A 17,871-nucleotide genomic window follows, 5' to 3' on the forward strand; every position below is an offset into this window, starting at 1 on the left:
GTTTGCTGCAACACAAAGTTTCATCACTTTGTAAAGAGTCCATGTTACCGCGGAAACTGACTCAACCCAGGAATGCCCGGCCTTCCCATGTTAAGTCAATTTTATTTATATTTTCTTCATGAGGGCCTTCCTCCATTATCATCGATTACACGATTATACAGTAATCGTGCCAGCCCTACCCTTCTTCAAACTATACCAACACGAGTTGGGGAAACATTCTTCCTGAAAGGTTTTTATTCAGCTACATGAGTGTGATGTCTCAGTGTGTTATGGTACCCACCTCCAGTAGACGAGCACAGCCAGCAGCAGGATGAGGCAGATGAAGGTGAGGGCAGAGACCACCACCAGGGGGATGATCCACTCCACCCTCCCCACCCCTGGGGGACCCTGCTGGGTCAGGTTGGACATGCTAGTCCTCTCTGTAGGAGGGGAGAGGACATAGAATCAGTCAGAATCACAGCAATATTTACTGGACATATTGGGGATGCTGATCCGGAACAGGAGAGGGGTGGAATGAGGACAAAGACACATTTAGCCAGGTTTAACTGAGCTTCACAAAGGTAAAAAATGAACCACAAAATAATAATAAACAATGATGTGATCAAATTCACTAGCCATCTTCTCAACTGAAGACACATGTTACAGGTTCATTTACCTTAGTAAAATGCTGGATACGTGATCAGGCAGAATGGTTGCCATGAAACTATACTATAATAACCCAAAAAATGTGCTGGAGAATGTTCGGCAGTGCTTACCAGAGAAACAGTAGCCTCTCTTCATACCAAATGCTACCAGTGACAATATATTCCTGTGCTGTCAAAGACAAGTATTCTAAAGTTAGATTTTGGTAGGTAGTGTGGCTATTAACATCATCATCAGCCCCTTATCCTACTATATCTAGACTGGTGCTTTACACAGACAGGAACAATCCAATCCTGGATCATATTCAATAGGCACACACACACAGGAGAAAACATGGTCAACAACAACCAAAAACAACAAAGATTCATTGATATTGGAGACTATTAGAACATCAGTAATCAAATCATAATCTGTTTATTTATGAAGGCAACCCTGGTGCTACATAGCCAGCTTATCTTGCTACCCAGATAAGTGCTCCACTTAGATCCCACACATCCTGAGCCAGCCCCCCTCCACGCTAACCCCCCAACCCTACCTACCCAGGGCTGGTTTTCCTGCTGTGCTGTTCCCGGACCCCATGGCTTTATTCTGCAGCAGGAGCCCGGGTGGTAGCGGCAGTGGCACAGTGGGGGTAGCCCTGGAGGCCGAAACAGCAGTCCCCTGCACTGCAGCACAGCCAGCCGCTACCACAGACGCTCTCTCCCTACCATCCACACACACACCATACTGGCAGGGGAACCATTGTGTGCTGCTCCACTCTGCTCTGTTCTGCTCTCTCCTGTCTGCCTCTCACTGTAAGACGAGTCGTCCCGAAACACAGCGCCAGCGGAAGTGCACACGGACGAACAGGGGCAAACACACAAATGCAATAATGCACACACAGCCAGTAACAAACCTGCATCGAAGGATACACACACGTGTCACCACACACACATGCAGCCAAACACACACTCACACAGACTCACACACCAATGCACACAAGGCCTACATGACTCTAGTGTCAGGCAGGGAGTTATAAATGGAGCAGAGGTTTTTCCCCTGCAGCGGTGTCTCTGCTCCGAGCTCATCTCGCTGGGTCTGAAAGTAGGCCAGCACTCAGCCTAAAGACAACACCAAGGAGGGAGAGAGAGGAGGAAGGAGAGAGAGGAGGAAGGAGGAAGGAGGGGAAACAACAAGGATGGAGAGAGAGGAGGAAGGAGAGAGAGGAGGAAGGAGAGAGAGGAGGAAGGAGGAAGGAGGGGAAACAACAAGGATGGAGAGAGAGGAGGAAGGAGAGAGAAGAGGAAGGAGAGAGAGGAGGAAGGAGAGAGAGGAGGAAGGAGGGGAAACAACAAGGATGGAGAGAAGGGGAGTGAGAAAGACAATGTGAGAGAGAAATAAATAGAGAGCGATCGAAAGAGGTGGAGGGAAAAACAGAGGTGCAAAGGGAAATATAGGAAAGGAGAGAAAGTGGGAAAGATGAGAGAGGAGGGTAAGGGGAGTGGAAGAGATAATGAAGGAGAGAGAGGTGGAACAGAAAACAAGGAAGGGAAGAGGGGAAGGTCCTATCCCCCAGAAGTGTCTATCAAACACATGTTTAATTTGAGTCCTTGTCTTTGGGAGTCACTCATATTTATTCATCAAATTGTAAACCAAGTAGGTAACAGAAATAGCTATAATGTCACTGGTTTTCCATAAAATGTAAATTACAGAATAACCCCTAATCAATATTGTACACGGCATACTGTAGTTAAGGCTGTCTGCAATGCAGTGGCAGTTTAGAAGCCTACTTCCAGCAGTGTATCTCAGCATTAGCCACAGTCTTTCAGTATGTAGAGAGCTTTCCTGGGCAGATCACTTTACTCTTTTGGGGAAGCTACTCTGAAAATATAGTTTTCCACGCTACCAATTACTTCATACTGGAAGAAGTTAAGCTACACTAAAGCTACCTTTAAGAAAAATATATTTTACATAATTAAAGTTACTTTAAAAAAGTAGTTCACAACATCCAAACTACTTCGTGAAAAATGTATCATTTCTAAATCTAGCCTGGGCAGCAGTTAGTGGGCGCTGTAGATCCATAGCGCCCACTAGCGGCTGCTCAGGCTAAACTAAATCTGACATGTCATGAGCTATGTTTCCATTCAAATTGGTGACAGATTTTCATGCAAATATTCAAAAATCTGCATAAATCTGCATTTGATTCCATCAAATTGACTTGTTGCAGATAAAATGATGTGCGTGATGACATAGTGCACATAAATATAGTTTTGCGGTTATATTCCCATGTACCGAATAAAAAAATCCAAGTTAAATGGGCTTCCATCGCATTTTCAACTCTATTGACGGATTTCTCAAAACAAATGTGTGTTATATAGCAACTGTACCCACTCTGGTCTTGGCACGTGCGCTATAGCCAACAGCTGGCAAATACAGTGCGGGTATAGCCTACATCATGACATTATTATGGACAAAAGAGCGAGATTATTTTTATTTGTCAAACGGTAGGCAAGTATGTTTGTATTTGTATTTATTATGGATCCCCATTATCCCCACTCTTCCTGGGGTCCAGCAAAATTAAGGCAGTTTATACCATTTTAAAACATTACAATACATTCACAGATTTCACAACACACTGTGTGCCCTCAGGCCCCTACTCCACCACTACCACATATCTACAACACACTGTGTGCCCTCAGGCCCCTACTCCACCACTACCACATATCTACAACACACTGTGTAAGGCCCCTACTCCACCACTACCACATATCTACAACACACTGTGTGGCCCCTGTCCACCACTACCACATATCTGTGTGTACCCTCAGGCCCCTGTCCACCACTGTATCTACAACACACTGTGTGCCCTCAGGCCCCTACTCCACCACTACCACATTCTACAACACACTGTGTGCCCTCAGGCCCCTACTCCACCACTACCACATATCTACAGTACTAAATCCATGTGTATGTATAGTGTGTGTGTGTGTGTGTGTGTGTGTGTGTGTGTGTGTGTGTGTGTGTGTGTGTGTGTGTGTGTGTGTGTGTGTGTGTGTGTGTGTGTGCGTGTGTGCGTGTGCATGTGTGTGTGCGTGTGTCTGTGTCAGTGTTTGTGTTGCTTCACAGTCCACGCTGTTCCATAAGGCGTTTTTTGTCATCTGTTTTTTAAAATCTAATTTTACTGCCTGCGTCAGTTACTTGATGTGGAATAGAGTTCCATGTAGTCATGGCTCTATGTAGCGCTGTGTGCCTCCCATAGTCTGGTTTGGACTTGGGGACTGTGAAGAGACCTCTTGTGGCATGTCTTGTGGGGTATGCATGGGTGTCTGAGGTGTGTGCCTGTAGTTTAGACAGACAGCTCGGTGCATTCAACATGTCAATACTTCTCAAAAATAAAAGTAGTGATAAAGTCAATCTCTCCTCCACTTTCAGCCTGGAGAGATTGACATGCATATTAATATTAGCTCTCTGTGTACATCCAAGGACCAGCTGTGCTGCCCTGTTTTGAGCCAATTGAAAATTTCCTAAGGTGCCACTTTTTTGTGGCACCTGACCACAGGACTGAACAGTAGTCAAGGTGCGACAAAACTAGGGCCTGTAGGACCTGCCTTGTTGATAGTGTTGTTAAGAAGGCAGACCATCGCTTTATAATAGACAGACTTCTCCCCATCTTAGCTACTACTGCATCAATATGGTTTGACCATGACAGTTTACAATCTAGTGTTACTCCAAGCACTTTAATCATCTCAACTTGCTCACTTTCCACATGATTTATTACAAGATTTAGTTGAGGTTTAGGGTTCAATGAGTGTCCAAATACAATGCTTTTAGTTTTAGAAATATTTAGGGCTAACTTATTGATCATGTCACCAGAATAAGACCCTCGATATTTATTGAATGTAGCATCAAGCTCATCACCTTGCACTTTCAGTACCCTGTGAAATTCATAACCTATTGAATCTGTAGACTATTAAACTGCATTCTTTCCCGACGAGTCGTAGTAGGAGGACAACACAACATGTCATCGTGTGACTCCAAGTTAACTTCCATATGATGGTTATTATATCAATATATGCTCATAAAAGTGATTCCACCGACATTTCTCTGATAATTAATTGCGCCGACGCAAAAAGATCCTAGTGAATTTTGTTGTGTCAAGATTTGGAAAGTTTACCGACAAATATTAGTTTCCATCAGACCTGTCATTAAATTTTGTATCCGACACATACTCACATAAAAAGGTTGGATGGAAACCTGGTTACGGACTTCAAATTGCAAGAACAGATCACACTGGAGTCAGATGTTAACAGAATGTGTAATTTTGCCTATTAAACGCAAAAACGATGTTTCAAGTGAGAATTAGGCACGTCCATATTTTATTTTATGCAAAAAAAGTAGTGTGTATTTCCGGAAGTTAGCTACACCGCTACAATACCAAGATTTTAATTGAGTTCAACTACTACCAAGCTTCTGCTAAATGTATTTTAATTAGCAACCTAACACTGCTCAACATCTACAGCATGTCATTCAGTACAAGCACAAGAGGGTTTGTAGGCATTAGTGTGCGTGTAAGTGGGTATGTGTGGGTATGAAAAAACATTACAACTGAACCATGGTCAAATATGTCTAATACAAGGCTGTCATATTCCTTTCCACTTTATAGTCTTATTATAAGGCGGCAGGTAGCCTAGTGATTAAGAGTGTTGGGCCAGTAACCAAAAGGTTGCTGGTTTGAATTCCAGAGCCCTTGAGCAAGGCACGTAACCCTAATTGCTCCTGTAAGTCGCTCTGGATAACTGCTAAATAATTCAAATGTAATACGAGGAATCACATACTGAAGAAAGGAAAAAGATCACAAGTTGAGACCGGGAGTACAATTTGGTCCAGCTCTGATGCCCTTTCATTATTTTTCTCAGAATGTACTGAAGAAAGGGCTCCCAAGTGGCGCAGCGATCTAAGGCACCTCATCTCAGAACAAGAGGCGTCACTGTAGTCCCTGATTCGAATCCAAGCTGCATCACATCCGGCTGTGATTGGGAGTCCCATAGGGTGGCGCACAATTGACCCAGCGTCGTCTGGGTTTGGCCAGGGTAGGCAGTTGCAAATAAGAATTTGACTTGCCTAGTTAAATAAAGGTTACATAAAAAAAAGAGAATCCACTATAATGCCTGTGCTCACCTGTGTGTATGGAGAATGGCCAGTGGCTTTTGTCCCTTCCTGTGCTGGGCCGGAGGGTGGGGGAGGGGCTGTCTGGGGCTGTGAACTCTGCCGTGTCATTCCCTAGCTCCAAGGTAGGGGGCACCACTGTGTCTGTCTCCACCATACTCTGTGTGTGTGTCACCAGCTGGTCCTCCTCAGCACTAGAGGGCGTAGTGCTGCTGGTGTTAGTTTCACTCTCACTCTCCCCTTCTCTTCCTTTCTCTTTGGCAGTCGAGGCTGGTGCGGCCGTGGGCGGCTCTTTCACTACCGTGCTGTCCGCCTGCTTCTCTACCTTGTCTGCCATCGCTTTCTTTTCTTTTGTCTCCTTCTCTTTCTCCTCCTCGTCTTCCTCCTTATCCTCCTCTCCTTCTTTCTCTCCCTCCTCTCCCTCACCTTTGGCACCTTTCTCCCCGTCCTCGGAGCCCTCTCCATTGTCTTTGGCTGCGTCTGTGCTCTGGGAGGCCGCTGGTTCGCTGGTGGGCTGACGAGGGGTGGCAGCGGTGGGATTCTGGCTGGAGGATGGGGCTCTGGTTGGCCACACAGAGCTGGGGAAGGAGGATATGACCCCACCACTGAACCCTAGCCCTGCCAGTAGGGTACTAGTCACCACGGACGCCACCGTCGCTTGGCTACCACTGGAGGAGGGGCTGATGCCTGTCGCCATTGACACAAAGGAGAAGGGGAGGCCGGAGGAGGTCCAGGTGGAGGAGCCGGAGCTGATGGGAGCCATGTCTGCCGAGGAGGCTGGGGAAACAGTGGGCTGGAAAGAGAAAGTAGGGAGAGGGAGAGGTGAAAAAAAGGTGAGTGGGAAGGAGAGGGAGGGAAAAGAGACAAGTGATTGAAAAATGTAATGACATAATAGCCATGTGACATAAATATGTGGAACTGTTTCATCAATTGAAAATAAAAAGCAATCAAGTACATCATCTGTTATCTGCACATTACTGACATAGGACATTTAATTTATATCTGTGGTCTGTAGTTAAAATGAATGTCTTTGGAGTTGACAGTATCGGAGTGACAGAGCATGCTCTCCAGCACAGAGGTTAAATAATAAGACAGTGCTGCTCTCTGTTGGAGAGAGGTAGTACTACAGAGGGTTCACGCAGCACTCACCATCCCAGTCTTTACTATCCTCGTCCCTTCAAATATCCTGGTTGTGTTAGCTGAAAGGAGAACATAACATGAAACTTCTTAACCAATGATAACTCAAAATATATGTTACTGTATAGACAGTGTAATACCGCTTTGCAACAAATCGGCATAGGCATTTAGACAGACAGAGATATCGTGATGAGGAGGGGAAAGAGTAGAGGCAACGCTGCATCACTAAACAAGACAATAAGGGAACAAAACAAGAGACAAAGAGATTAGAGATAAATATAGACTGTGATGAAATGTGAGGGAAATATTTACAGTTTCTTTTTAGAAAAGTGAAAAGGAAAAATGAAGGACAGAGGATGATGAGGAGGATGATAATGAGGAAGTCACCTCTGAAGAGCATGCTCTGGCTGAAGTCACTGCGCATGTCATTCATACACACAGCCTGCACCCGGAACAGATACAGCACGTCTGGAGACACCGGAGTGATGACAGCTTCCTGTAACACACAAACACCCCCCCACGCAGCCATCGCAAGGCAGGGTGGCCCACAAGCTTTGAGATATAATATGAACACGCCATTAAATGAACAATTATCTCATGTAGGTTTTTGCAGTAACGCTCTGTAACTTTAAAGAATATTTATCTCAAAACTGTGATTCTTAAACGACGTGTTCGGAGATTTGGTCAACTCCATCAGATTTGTCTAAAATCCTAAATCAATCAGAAATATGCAGAATCAGCTATACCATAAGGACCCCTTATTCATATACTCAGTACATGTAGACCACTCATGGTCTGTAAACTTCTCTACTTTTGATAGATTTAAACAAACAATATTGGAATCACCATGGTCACAACCATAAACTGTCAACTCCATCTGCTTCATAGAATATGAATTTTTGTTGAAATGTTACATATAATTAGGTTAAGAGTCATAAAGCAACTGAGGAAAAACACAATTGCTACTATGTATACCACTTGAATGTAAAAGAAAACTGCACTCCATCAGATTTTCTCTTACATCAACTCCGTCAGAGTTCTATAGGATCTGATAGAATCGTTATTTTTAAATGGGGATTCAAATGAATCATTTTCCATATTTTATTCATTATTTTTTGAGGCAAATATATGTCTGTTTGAGTTGTCAACTGTTTGAGGAATAAGAGAAACCCCCAAATACAGGTGTGCCAAGCTTGTAGCATCATACCCGAGAAGAATCAAGGCTGTAATCCCTGCCAAAGGTGATTCAACAAAGTCTTGAGTAGAGGGTCTGAATTCTTATGTAAATGTAATATTTCTGTTTTGTATTTTTTCTAAATTAGCAAAAAATTCAAAAACCTGTTTTTACTTTGTAATTATAGGGTATTGTGTGTACATAAGGGAAAAAACTATTTCCTCAATTTTAGAATAAGGTCGTAATGTAACAATATGTGGAAAATGTAAAGGAGTCTGAATACTTTCCGATTGCACTGTATTAAAAATGTTGCTAATATTAAAACAAATATTAGCGGGAAAACGTTGCGATTGTCCCTGAGCTCTAAAATAGCAAAATGTATCAAATTGCATGAGATTAGCTTCAAAAAAATTCTCTGCCCCATGGCAAAATAAAAAAATGATTGGGTTGGGGGTGGACCTTTGCTCAATTCATGTGAGGGGGAGCCGTGAAACTGCGCTATGCCACTGGCGCACACACGCATTAAAATATAAATTCTGTCGGGGCAGGGGTGCATGGATCCTGCTGCACACTGAGTGGATGATCCAGCAGAACAAAAGGAGGATGTGTTTGGCACAGCGAATTTCCATGCTCACACACAGAGAGACCATCCATGCTCACACTTACATAGCGAACGTCCGTGCTCACACACACACACACAGAGACCATCCATGCTCACACACACATAGTGATTGTCCGTGTTATCCATGCTCACACACACATAGCGAACGGCCGTGCTCACACACACAGAAGGTGGAATTGTCTACAGAACACTTCCCATAAACCCATCCAGCTAGCAGACACACCATTGTCTGCTATAGAGAAGGAGTGTGTGTACACCTACTGTACACTTAGGTCGGGTGGCAAGAGCAAACAGTAATAAACATGCACACACACACATACTTAGATGAGTTCTGGGTACCTTCCTGGAGAGGTCACACACCTTAGTCTAGAATACTACACAACACAGCCTGCCCCTTGACTCTAACACAGCACAGAGGGCAGTGGTCATAGAATGACGGTTAGAGCAGGATGGGAGAAATAAATGTTCCCTCTTCCTCTCTCCCTCTGTCTCCCTCTCCTTTCCTGCTTTCTGTAGACAACAAACAATGGGTTTACCACAGTCTTGAGTGGTGCGATTGTAGCAAAACTGTAGCAACAATGTATAACCTATTTTTAATTAGGATTTAATGTAAATCACCCTGGGCTGAATATGGGTGGTAGAGACAGGCCTGCGTTAGCCAATACCTCACCTCTCTCTCCCTTCCTATTTTCTCTTTATGGTGGACGCATTCCAGATAACACGCATTCATTATCCCCACGGCGGGGAGATGGAGGTCCAATCCACCACTAAATGCATGAGGAATGGCTATTATCATAAGTCACATTCTCCGGTGTACGATCGCCAGGGAGGGCTCGCTGCACAACTACATTTTACATTAAGTAAATGCGTTTGTTCTCCCCTCACCACCACCATCTCCTCCATGATTTATGCAAGTTCCGCACAGTTTAATTCAGTTAAGGATGTGTCTGCCCTGTTCCCGGCGGTTATTACAAATGGAGAGGGCTGTAAAGACCGACGGCAGGCAGGGCTGGAGTGGTTTAGTGGGCCTTTCCATGGATTCTGACGACAGGTTTCATAAAGCCTGGATGTGCCATGCGCTCCCTAATGTGACCCGCATAGTGGAGGTGCCCAGGGAGAAGACAGAGAATTAAAATGGAAATGACAATCTGAGAGAAAAGGAGGAGAGATGGAGAGGGAGAGGCAGAGAACAATAGAGAGAATGAGTGGGAGGGGAATGATGGAGAAAGAAAGCGAGAGAGAGAGAGAGAGAGAGAGAGAGAGAGAGAGAGAGAGAGAGAGAAACGGAAATAGATGGAGCTTGAGAGAAATAATAAAAAGACTGAGAGAACAGGAAGGAGTGATGAGAGGAGGAAGAATGGCTGAGACGAGAGCGGCTGTGGTACATGAGGAGATGATATTCCGTTAATAATGGGCAGCCCTCAAAGAAAAGAACCGCCAAGTCTCTCCTCTGTTCTCTCTTCCGCTGTCCCTTGTTCTCCCTCCCTCTATCAGCAGGCAGGAATTCCTCCCTCCTGCTCCTCCTCATTAAATCCCAGCCCCCATTGGAACACAATGGCAGGATATTAAAAGAGCTGTGGGTGTTTAAAATGCCAGCGCTGGTGGCTCTGCACCTTACGTTGATGTTTCACAGTGCTAGTTTCAAGGTCAAACTACCAACAGTGTCACTACAGTAAGTCTCCACATGCAGTCTAATATGCAGACAATTTACCATAATTTGTCAGTCGATCTCATCAGTTTCTGTACTGTCACTGTGTGTCACGAGTCCGACCGAGGGTGGCTTCCCTTCCCGGTCGGGTGGCGCTCGGCGGTCGTCATCACCGGCCTATTAGCTGCCACTGATTGTCTTTCCTCCCCCTCCTTGTATGTTTATTGGTAGCACCTGTTTGTGATGATTAGTTGGGCTTCTTTAGACAGCCGGCCTGCCTGTTTGTTGTGCGGGATTATTCATTGTAACCTTCGGCTCTGTAGTAGAGGAACGTGTTAGTTCCTGGTCATGCATTTTTCAGTTGTACATTTTTCATTCCTCGTGTTTGGGGCCGTTATTATTGTGAGCACCCTGTGGTGCGTTGGTGCATTAAAGAGCACAGCATTGGACTCTCTGTCTCCTGCGTTTGACTCCACACCCACGACACCCGGAGCATTACACTGTGTGTGGTAAAGTTATGTGTGTGTGCCTGTGTGTGTGCCTGTGTGTGTGTGCGGGTGTGGTGTAGAGTAACTGACCAGTTTGTTTTGGCTGTCGGTGACATGCGTTTCCTCGTAGGACTCGTCGTGTTTAGTCCAGCTGTAGGAGATGAGGAAGGAGATAATTGGCGGGTGGTAGGTGAACTCTGGTCGGGTCCATCGCACCACCAGGGCCGTGTGGTTCAGATGCTGCACCTTCATGTTGATGGGAGCACTGCTGCACACTGCGAGAGGGAGGGAGGGAGAGAGAGAGAGGTGAGGGATGGAGTAGGGGTGAGAAATGAGATGGGAAAAAGAAAGAGGAGATGAGGATAAATGAGGATAGGAGAACCCACTCCACACACATGCAATGGACACCCAGATGTATGTATGGTATACTCTCGAAACACACATACGGTACATGTAGACACTTAGCCGAGGATGATGAGGAGAGAGACGTGCTGAGGAGAGAGAGATTTGTGTGTTAACAGTGCTTTGAGGCAGTTGTGTCATGGAGTCATGGAGTCGTTCCACCAGACGGTAGTATCGGTCTGAGGGCTAACACAACAAAGGCGCTCATATATACCATCTTCTAGGCCTTCCATCTTGGTTTCATATCTCCCTATTCCCTATGCATCCATACAACATGTAGCTGATTTGCTTAGCAGTGGTGTTGTTTCCTCATATGGCCACTAGATGTCTCTGTTTGACCAGTATGAGCAGAGTCCCCCAGTCCTCAGCTCTGCATGGCGTTAACATGGCGTCACAGGCAGCTCCATGGCTCTGTAGTCTCCACAGCAGAGGGGTTCATCACTGGACATGTCAGCAAGCTGAAGACATTACTTCAATAATCAAACCCTGTTTTATTCAAAGGGAAGTTTTACGGAGATCTGCTCTATTTCTCCCACAATCCCCTCACGTTAACAGATGTCATCACCACCTAGTAAAGGCAGATGGATGGGACTGAGGAACCAAATACTGCCTACAGTTTAATCATCAGCATCAATATTACGAATATCCCGAGGATGAATATAAGACATGATCTAAACAAACTGCATTGATATGTGTGAGTACACTATATTTGTGGAATGATAAAGTACGCATAACAATAGCCTATTATGTATGAGTAAATTCATTAGTCATAAATAGCAGCAATGCGGTTATCAATGAATATCCCGATGAATAGTCCCATGTAGTTTGGCATTACTAAAGTGATTAGTCACTCCCTTCTCCCCCTGTACTGCTGCCTGGCTGGCTGGGCCAATGGAACCTGTTTGACCTCCACACACACATGGTGTCCTCTAGATAACACCCAGCTGTGGTGGGTCAGCCTGCACTGTCACTCTCTCTGCGCGCACGCACGTGTATGTGTGAGTGAGTGTGAGAGTGAGAGTGAGAGTGAGAGTGAGAGTGAGAGTGAGAGAGAGAAAGAGATTGAGCGAGAGAGAGAGAGAGAGAGAGAGAGAGAGAAAGACAGAAAGAAAGAAAGAAAGAAAGAAAGAAAGAAAGAAAGAAAGAAAGAAAGAAAGAAAGAAAGAAAGAAAGAAAGAAAGAAAGAAAGAAAGAAAGAGAAGTGAATGTGAGGTAGTAGGTAAGGGGTGTCTCTGTGATGAAAGGCATAAGAGGATATATCCATCACCCCTCCCAGGCCCCAAAGCCCCTCAGGACTCTATGATAGATTGGAGCGTTAGCACAAAAGAGTACACACACACACACACACACACACGCACACACAAGGGACAGGTAGCGATGGCAAAGGATATCACTCTTTCGTTCTGGCTACCAAAAAAAGAGAGGAGGTCTCTTAAGAGATGTGAGAGGCAGTTTAAAGGAGGAAGGTGATCTGTGGACCATGCTGGTAGATGAATGGCCAATAGAAAGGAGTGAGAGAGCCAGCTACCTGGTGACTTACTGGAACCTCAGAGTTTCAGGAGGTTACTCACACACCCGTGAGTTAATAACTGTGTAATAACTATACAGTAGTCTACAGTGGACAGTCTGTGCCCTGTGGGATGTAATACCTGACTTAACCCCATGGTCAGAAACCCTACTCAGTGTGTAGTGATGATGAATACTGACCTGTGTATGTGTTACTCCAGGTTTTGGCATCCCCTTCCTTGCAGTCTCTTCAAATCCTAACTAGGGAAATGGATCCAACCCTAGACCCTCCATCCCCTTCTAAGCCCACTCCAAGCCCTTGTGTTTCTGGGACAGATCAGTTCTGGGTTAATTCACCCTATCTTAAGACATGGGTGCTCATTTAATTCCTTAGGTTTCAATTCCTTGCCTATATTCTTGGAAGGAACAGCCATCACACTCTCTCCCTCCCAATTATCATCCACCCCTCCCTCTATTCCATCACTGTGCCGCCAATCAATTCTCCACGCCCATAAATAAAATAAAATAACTAGTTTGATGGATGATAAAGAAAATCTCCTAAACAATAGTTATTTCAGAGCACTTCAATTAATTATAATTGTGATTATTACTGAGAGATTGGGCTCTCCAGGAGCTAGTACTGCTTCCTGATTTCCCTTTGTTTCATTAGCAGCCTTCCTACAGGCCAGCAGGCTATGTCCAGGTGACAGGATAGAATATCTCTTTGACCAGAGGCTTACAAGTAGCCAGTCCTTCACTGCATTGCATAACTTTCTGCTTTGTGTTTCAAGGGTAGATGGGATGAAGTAAAGGACTTCCAGCGCACGCACACGCACGCACGCACGCACACGCACGCACACGCACACGCAGAGTGCTTTTCATTGGGCTGGAGGTAGAGTTAGGCTACAGTCTGTTCTTCATTTGATGGGATTGAGTCATTTGTCAGCTGTAACACTCAGGCTATTAGGAACATTGCTGAACTGTAATGTCCCTTTTCTACAGGGCTCCTCAACTTTGAGAAAAATGATGATATTACAATACGATTGTGCTTTCCCGTGTCGGACAGTGTTCGACACATTGAAGTGCACACAGGCACGCACGCACGCACGCACGCACACACACACACACACACACACACACACACCCACACACACACACACCACACACACACCCACCCACACGCACCCACACACACAAACACCACACACACACACACACACACACACACACACACAAACACACACGCACACACACACACGCACCCACACACAGAAAGTCATTGTGTGTAATGCAGCAGGCTGTGTAGTGGAGTGAATAGGTGGCATATGGCCCATCGTTACGCTGTTTGTCTTCACTCTTTTCCCTCCTCTCCTCTCTTTTCCTGTCCTCTCCTCTCCTGTTCTGTTCATTTCTCCCCTCAGTCTGACAGATGCAACCCCCAGCAAATGTGCACAACTGCAGCTTTCAAGGACAACTCATATTGCCTGAGTGCATTACAGTAATGTGTGTGGGTACATGTACAATGTGTGTGTGTGTGCGCATCTTCATTTTATATATTGACATTAAATTCTGAGGTTGGAGACAGAAAAGCAGCCTGGTTGGTGTGGTCATGCAACTCAGACAGATGCTAGCGGACTGTGTGAGAGGGTCGCAGGAGTCTTCAGGCACACTCCCTGACACACACTCCCTGACATGTTATAAGACATGATGTACTAGAACCAGTAACGAGCCAGTAAAAGACTGGCCATTGGTGGGCCTCCCAGTACTGTATGGTAGGGGAGTAACACTCCTCATTTGTCCTAAACCACCAGAGAATATTCCAAAGTGGCAGAGTCATGATATGTTGGATTGTACCTTAGGAATTCTGAGGCATCCGCATTTTGGCATAACCAAGAGTTCACTGGAGAGCAACAATGTGCAGTGCTCCAATCCGTGAATTGAATTTGACTCTGAAAACAAAAGCAATTATGTTTCTCTCCTCAGCGTTACTTAGAATAAAATTAACTTGGATTGGACTGTAACAAGGATGCACAGTATCCAATGGTGTGTGAGGTCCCGCCCTACCTTTGGATGCCTCGGTTCCATACGGGTTGCCCAGGCTGTCCGTCAGGTCAGGTAGCCAGGCGTCTCTGACTGCGGACTTGAAGACGTCACGATTATCGAGGCTCTGGATTGGCCGGAAGTTACTCCTCAGGTACTCCACAGACTTCACATGGTCCTGCTGCTCTGTGGTGAAGATGGAGTAGAACGCCTCCAGCTAAAAGAGAGAGAGAGAGAGAGAGAGAGAGAGAGAGAGAGAGAGAGAGAGAGAGAGAGAGAGAGAGAGAGAGAGAGGTAGAGAAAGAGAGAGGGAGAGAGAGAGAGTTAGAGAAAGATAGAGTGAGAAAGACAGAGTTAGAGAAAGAGAGAGTGAGAGGGAGAGAGTTAGAGAAATAGAGAGTGAGAGGGAGAGAGAGAGTTAGAGAAATAGAGAGTGAGAGGGAGAGAGAGAGTTAGAGAAAGAGAGTGAGAGGGAGAGAGAGAGTTAGAGAAAGAGAGAGTGAGGGAGAGAGTTAGAGAGAGAGTTAGAGAAAGGGAGAGAGAGAGTTAGAGAAAGAGAGAGTGAGAGGGAGGACGAAGGAAAACACGCATTAGGGAGGAGAGAAATTACTACATTTTGAGGATATTAAAAGCTCTGAAATCATTTGAACTGTTAATTTGTTCATGGCATCTTTCTAGCAGCTCCTTTTATCTTTGCCCATACATGTACAGTATAATGATGTGATCTTGGTCCTAGCTGTAAGGCTGTGGGGCTGTGGGGCTGAGAGGCATGCCGGGCCAAGCTAGCCCAGCCTAATCAGTAGGAATAGTGTTCTTGAGGCAAACATAAAAATATGACCAGCTGTCCCCCTCCTCTCTTCAACCCAGAATAACCACGCTTTCTGACCTGGTGCTAGAACCCAGGGAATAATCATAATAATCTGTCGAACGGTTTAATAGCTGCCGTTTCAGATGATGAAAGTAATGTCTGGGAGTATCTGTCCTTCAACATCATGATGGCATGCTAACGGCTAAAGAAACAATGTGAGCTGAGACTGCACATGTAAAAAAACAGTCGATTTAGAGTGAAAATGGGTGGAGAAAGAGAGAAAGAAGAAAGATAAATAGATAGATGGCTAGATGTACGGAGGAAGGGTCTAATTTCCTTAGTGTGTGCGAGGTTGTGGGATAAACAAGTGGTTGGTTTGGTTACAGAGTGAGGGTTGGAATCATAGAGATCCTATCAATTAAAGAATTTTAATTCCTAACTCTATGGTTAGAACACTTCCCTGTCTGCTCAGCTCTCTGTCTGTTTACTAAGCAGACTGAGACTGGAGGCCTGGGGAATACTCAGTTCAATGACTGCTCCTCACATTGGCTGTGGAGGGTAAGAGTCTGTGTGTGTGTGTGTGTGTGTGTGTGTGTGTGTGTGTGTGTGTGTGTGTGTGTGTGTGTGTGTGTGTGTGTGCACAACACATCTCTTTCATCTGACACTATAGAAATGGTGTGTCCCATCAGAATGGAACATATTGTACCTTCTATTCTTTGGCAGGACACCTGTAATCCAAAGTCGGCCATGTCCTTAAATCTACAGGCTGCATTAGCCATAATGGCTGATCTGTTAAATATGGTAGCCTCTAGCCCTGGCACAGAAAAGCCCATGCCAGGTCGTGTCAAAGCAATACGCTGCTCTCCACCAAATCTCTTAATCAGACTACAATCTGCTAATCCCTAATATGGCAACACCCCCTTAAAAAACAGGTTATTGGGATTTGAATCACTTCCAGGTCTGCCAAAGGATTTCTTTGTGTGGAAAGCACAGCGCGATTGAAGACTAATACCTCCAGGAGTGACATCGCACACACTCACGCAAGAACGCCATCACACACGTGCACACACACTTCTGTGAGGGGTGAGAAAGGCCTCTGTGATGGGGAGAGCAGGGGTTAAGTGGCCTGGCATGGTAACAGCCGTTACAGCCTGGTGTACACACACACACACACACACACACACACACACACACACACACACACACACACACACACACACACACACACACAAGATCCAGATGCTACAAATGGAAGCATATTAGGCGGCGCTGTCGCTGTGGAATAGCTGAGCATCGATCTGCTGTAAAAGCCACCCCTAAGCTACGTCTGTCACTCCCAATGACCTACTTCCACCACTGATCAAGAACAAAAGACAAAGACTGAAGGAGGGATCGAGAGAGGGAGGTAGGGAGAGAGAGAGAGAGAGAGAGAGAGAGAGAGAGAGAGAGAGAGAGAGATAAAGACATAGACAGACAGGGGAGAGGGAGTACACTGTTTCTTCTTCCCACGTTCTTTCATCTTGGCCAATTAAGTTTTTTTTTAAACCACAGGACAGAAAAAGTGGTATAGACATCAAACCCGAGTTAAAAATGTTGAAAAAGACTGACTAAATGGTCAGGGGTAAACACCCGGAGGATAGAAGATAGGAACAATAAGGATAAGGGATCCCACTGAAGGGAAGGAAGGATGTGCTGCCTGGATGGATAGAGCATCTGCTGAAGTCACTTCCCCTTTAAGTCCCCGTCCTGGTCATTGCATGACTCAAACATCCCCCAGGTTTTGTGTCGATGAAATAAAATCAATCAAATAAAAATGTATTTGTCACATGCGCCAAATACAACAGGTGTAGTAGACCTTAGCGTGAAATGCTTACTAACAAGCCCTTAACCAAAAATGCAGTTCAATAAATAGAGTTAAGAAAATATTACAAAATAAACTAAAGTAAAAAATCTAATCAAATCTAAAAGTAACACAAGAAATGGGCATTACAATAACGAGGTTATATACAGGGGGTACCAGTACCGAGACAATGTGCGGGGGTACAGGTCAGTCGAGGCAATTTGTAAAGTGACTATTGATGGGTTCTGACTTATAAACGGGAAAATATGAAATATTCTTATCCATGTCACTGAAGGAAAGAGGGGAATAGAGAACATTTACATTCTGTCAGGATATGTTATTGTTAGCCATCAGGGATCCTATGGGAGGAGAACAGACACAGTCTGGCACAAGTCAACAGGACAGCCGTGAGTTGGGGA

General features: G+C 45.1%; 1 protein-coding gene across 2 annotated transcripts in view; it reads right to left on the reverse strand.

Moving 5' to 3' along the window:
• Nucleotides 1–17,871, reverse strand: part of LOC112219011 (receptor-type tyrosine-protein phosphatase gamma) — a 319,617-nt gene that overhangs the window by 33,866 nt on the left and 267,880 nt on the right. For both annotated transcript variants that reach the window (XM_024380244.2, XM_042295621.1), the window contains exons 8-13: nucleotides 14,829–15,021; nucleotides 10,947–11,131; nucleotides 7,312–7,420; nucleotides 6,937–6,986; nucleotides 5,800–6,580; nucleotides 281–419 (exon numbers count right to left, since the gene is read on the reverse strand). In XM_024380244.2, the coding sequence (XP_024236012.2) occupies nucleotides 281–419; nucleotides 5,800–6,580; nucleotides 6,937–6,986; nucleotides 7,312–7,420; nucleotides 10,947–11,131; nucleotides 14,829–15,021 (1,457 nt within the window). The remainder of the gene's footprint in view (nucleotides 1–280; nucleotides 420–5,799; nucleotides 6,581–6,936; nucleotides 6,987–7,311; nucleotides 7,421–10,946; nucleotides 11,132–14,828; nucleotides 15,022–17,871) is intronic.

This window comes from Oncorhynchus tshawytscha, linkage group LG02, assembly GCF_018296145.1.
Source record: "Oncorhynchus tshawytscha isolate Ot180627B linkage group LG02, Otsh_v2.0, whole genome shotgun sequence".
Classification (NCBI taxonomy): Eukaryota; Metazoa; Chordata; class Actinopteri; order Salmoniformes; family Salmonidae; genus Oncorhynchus; species Oncorhynchus tshawytscha.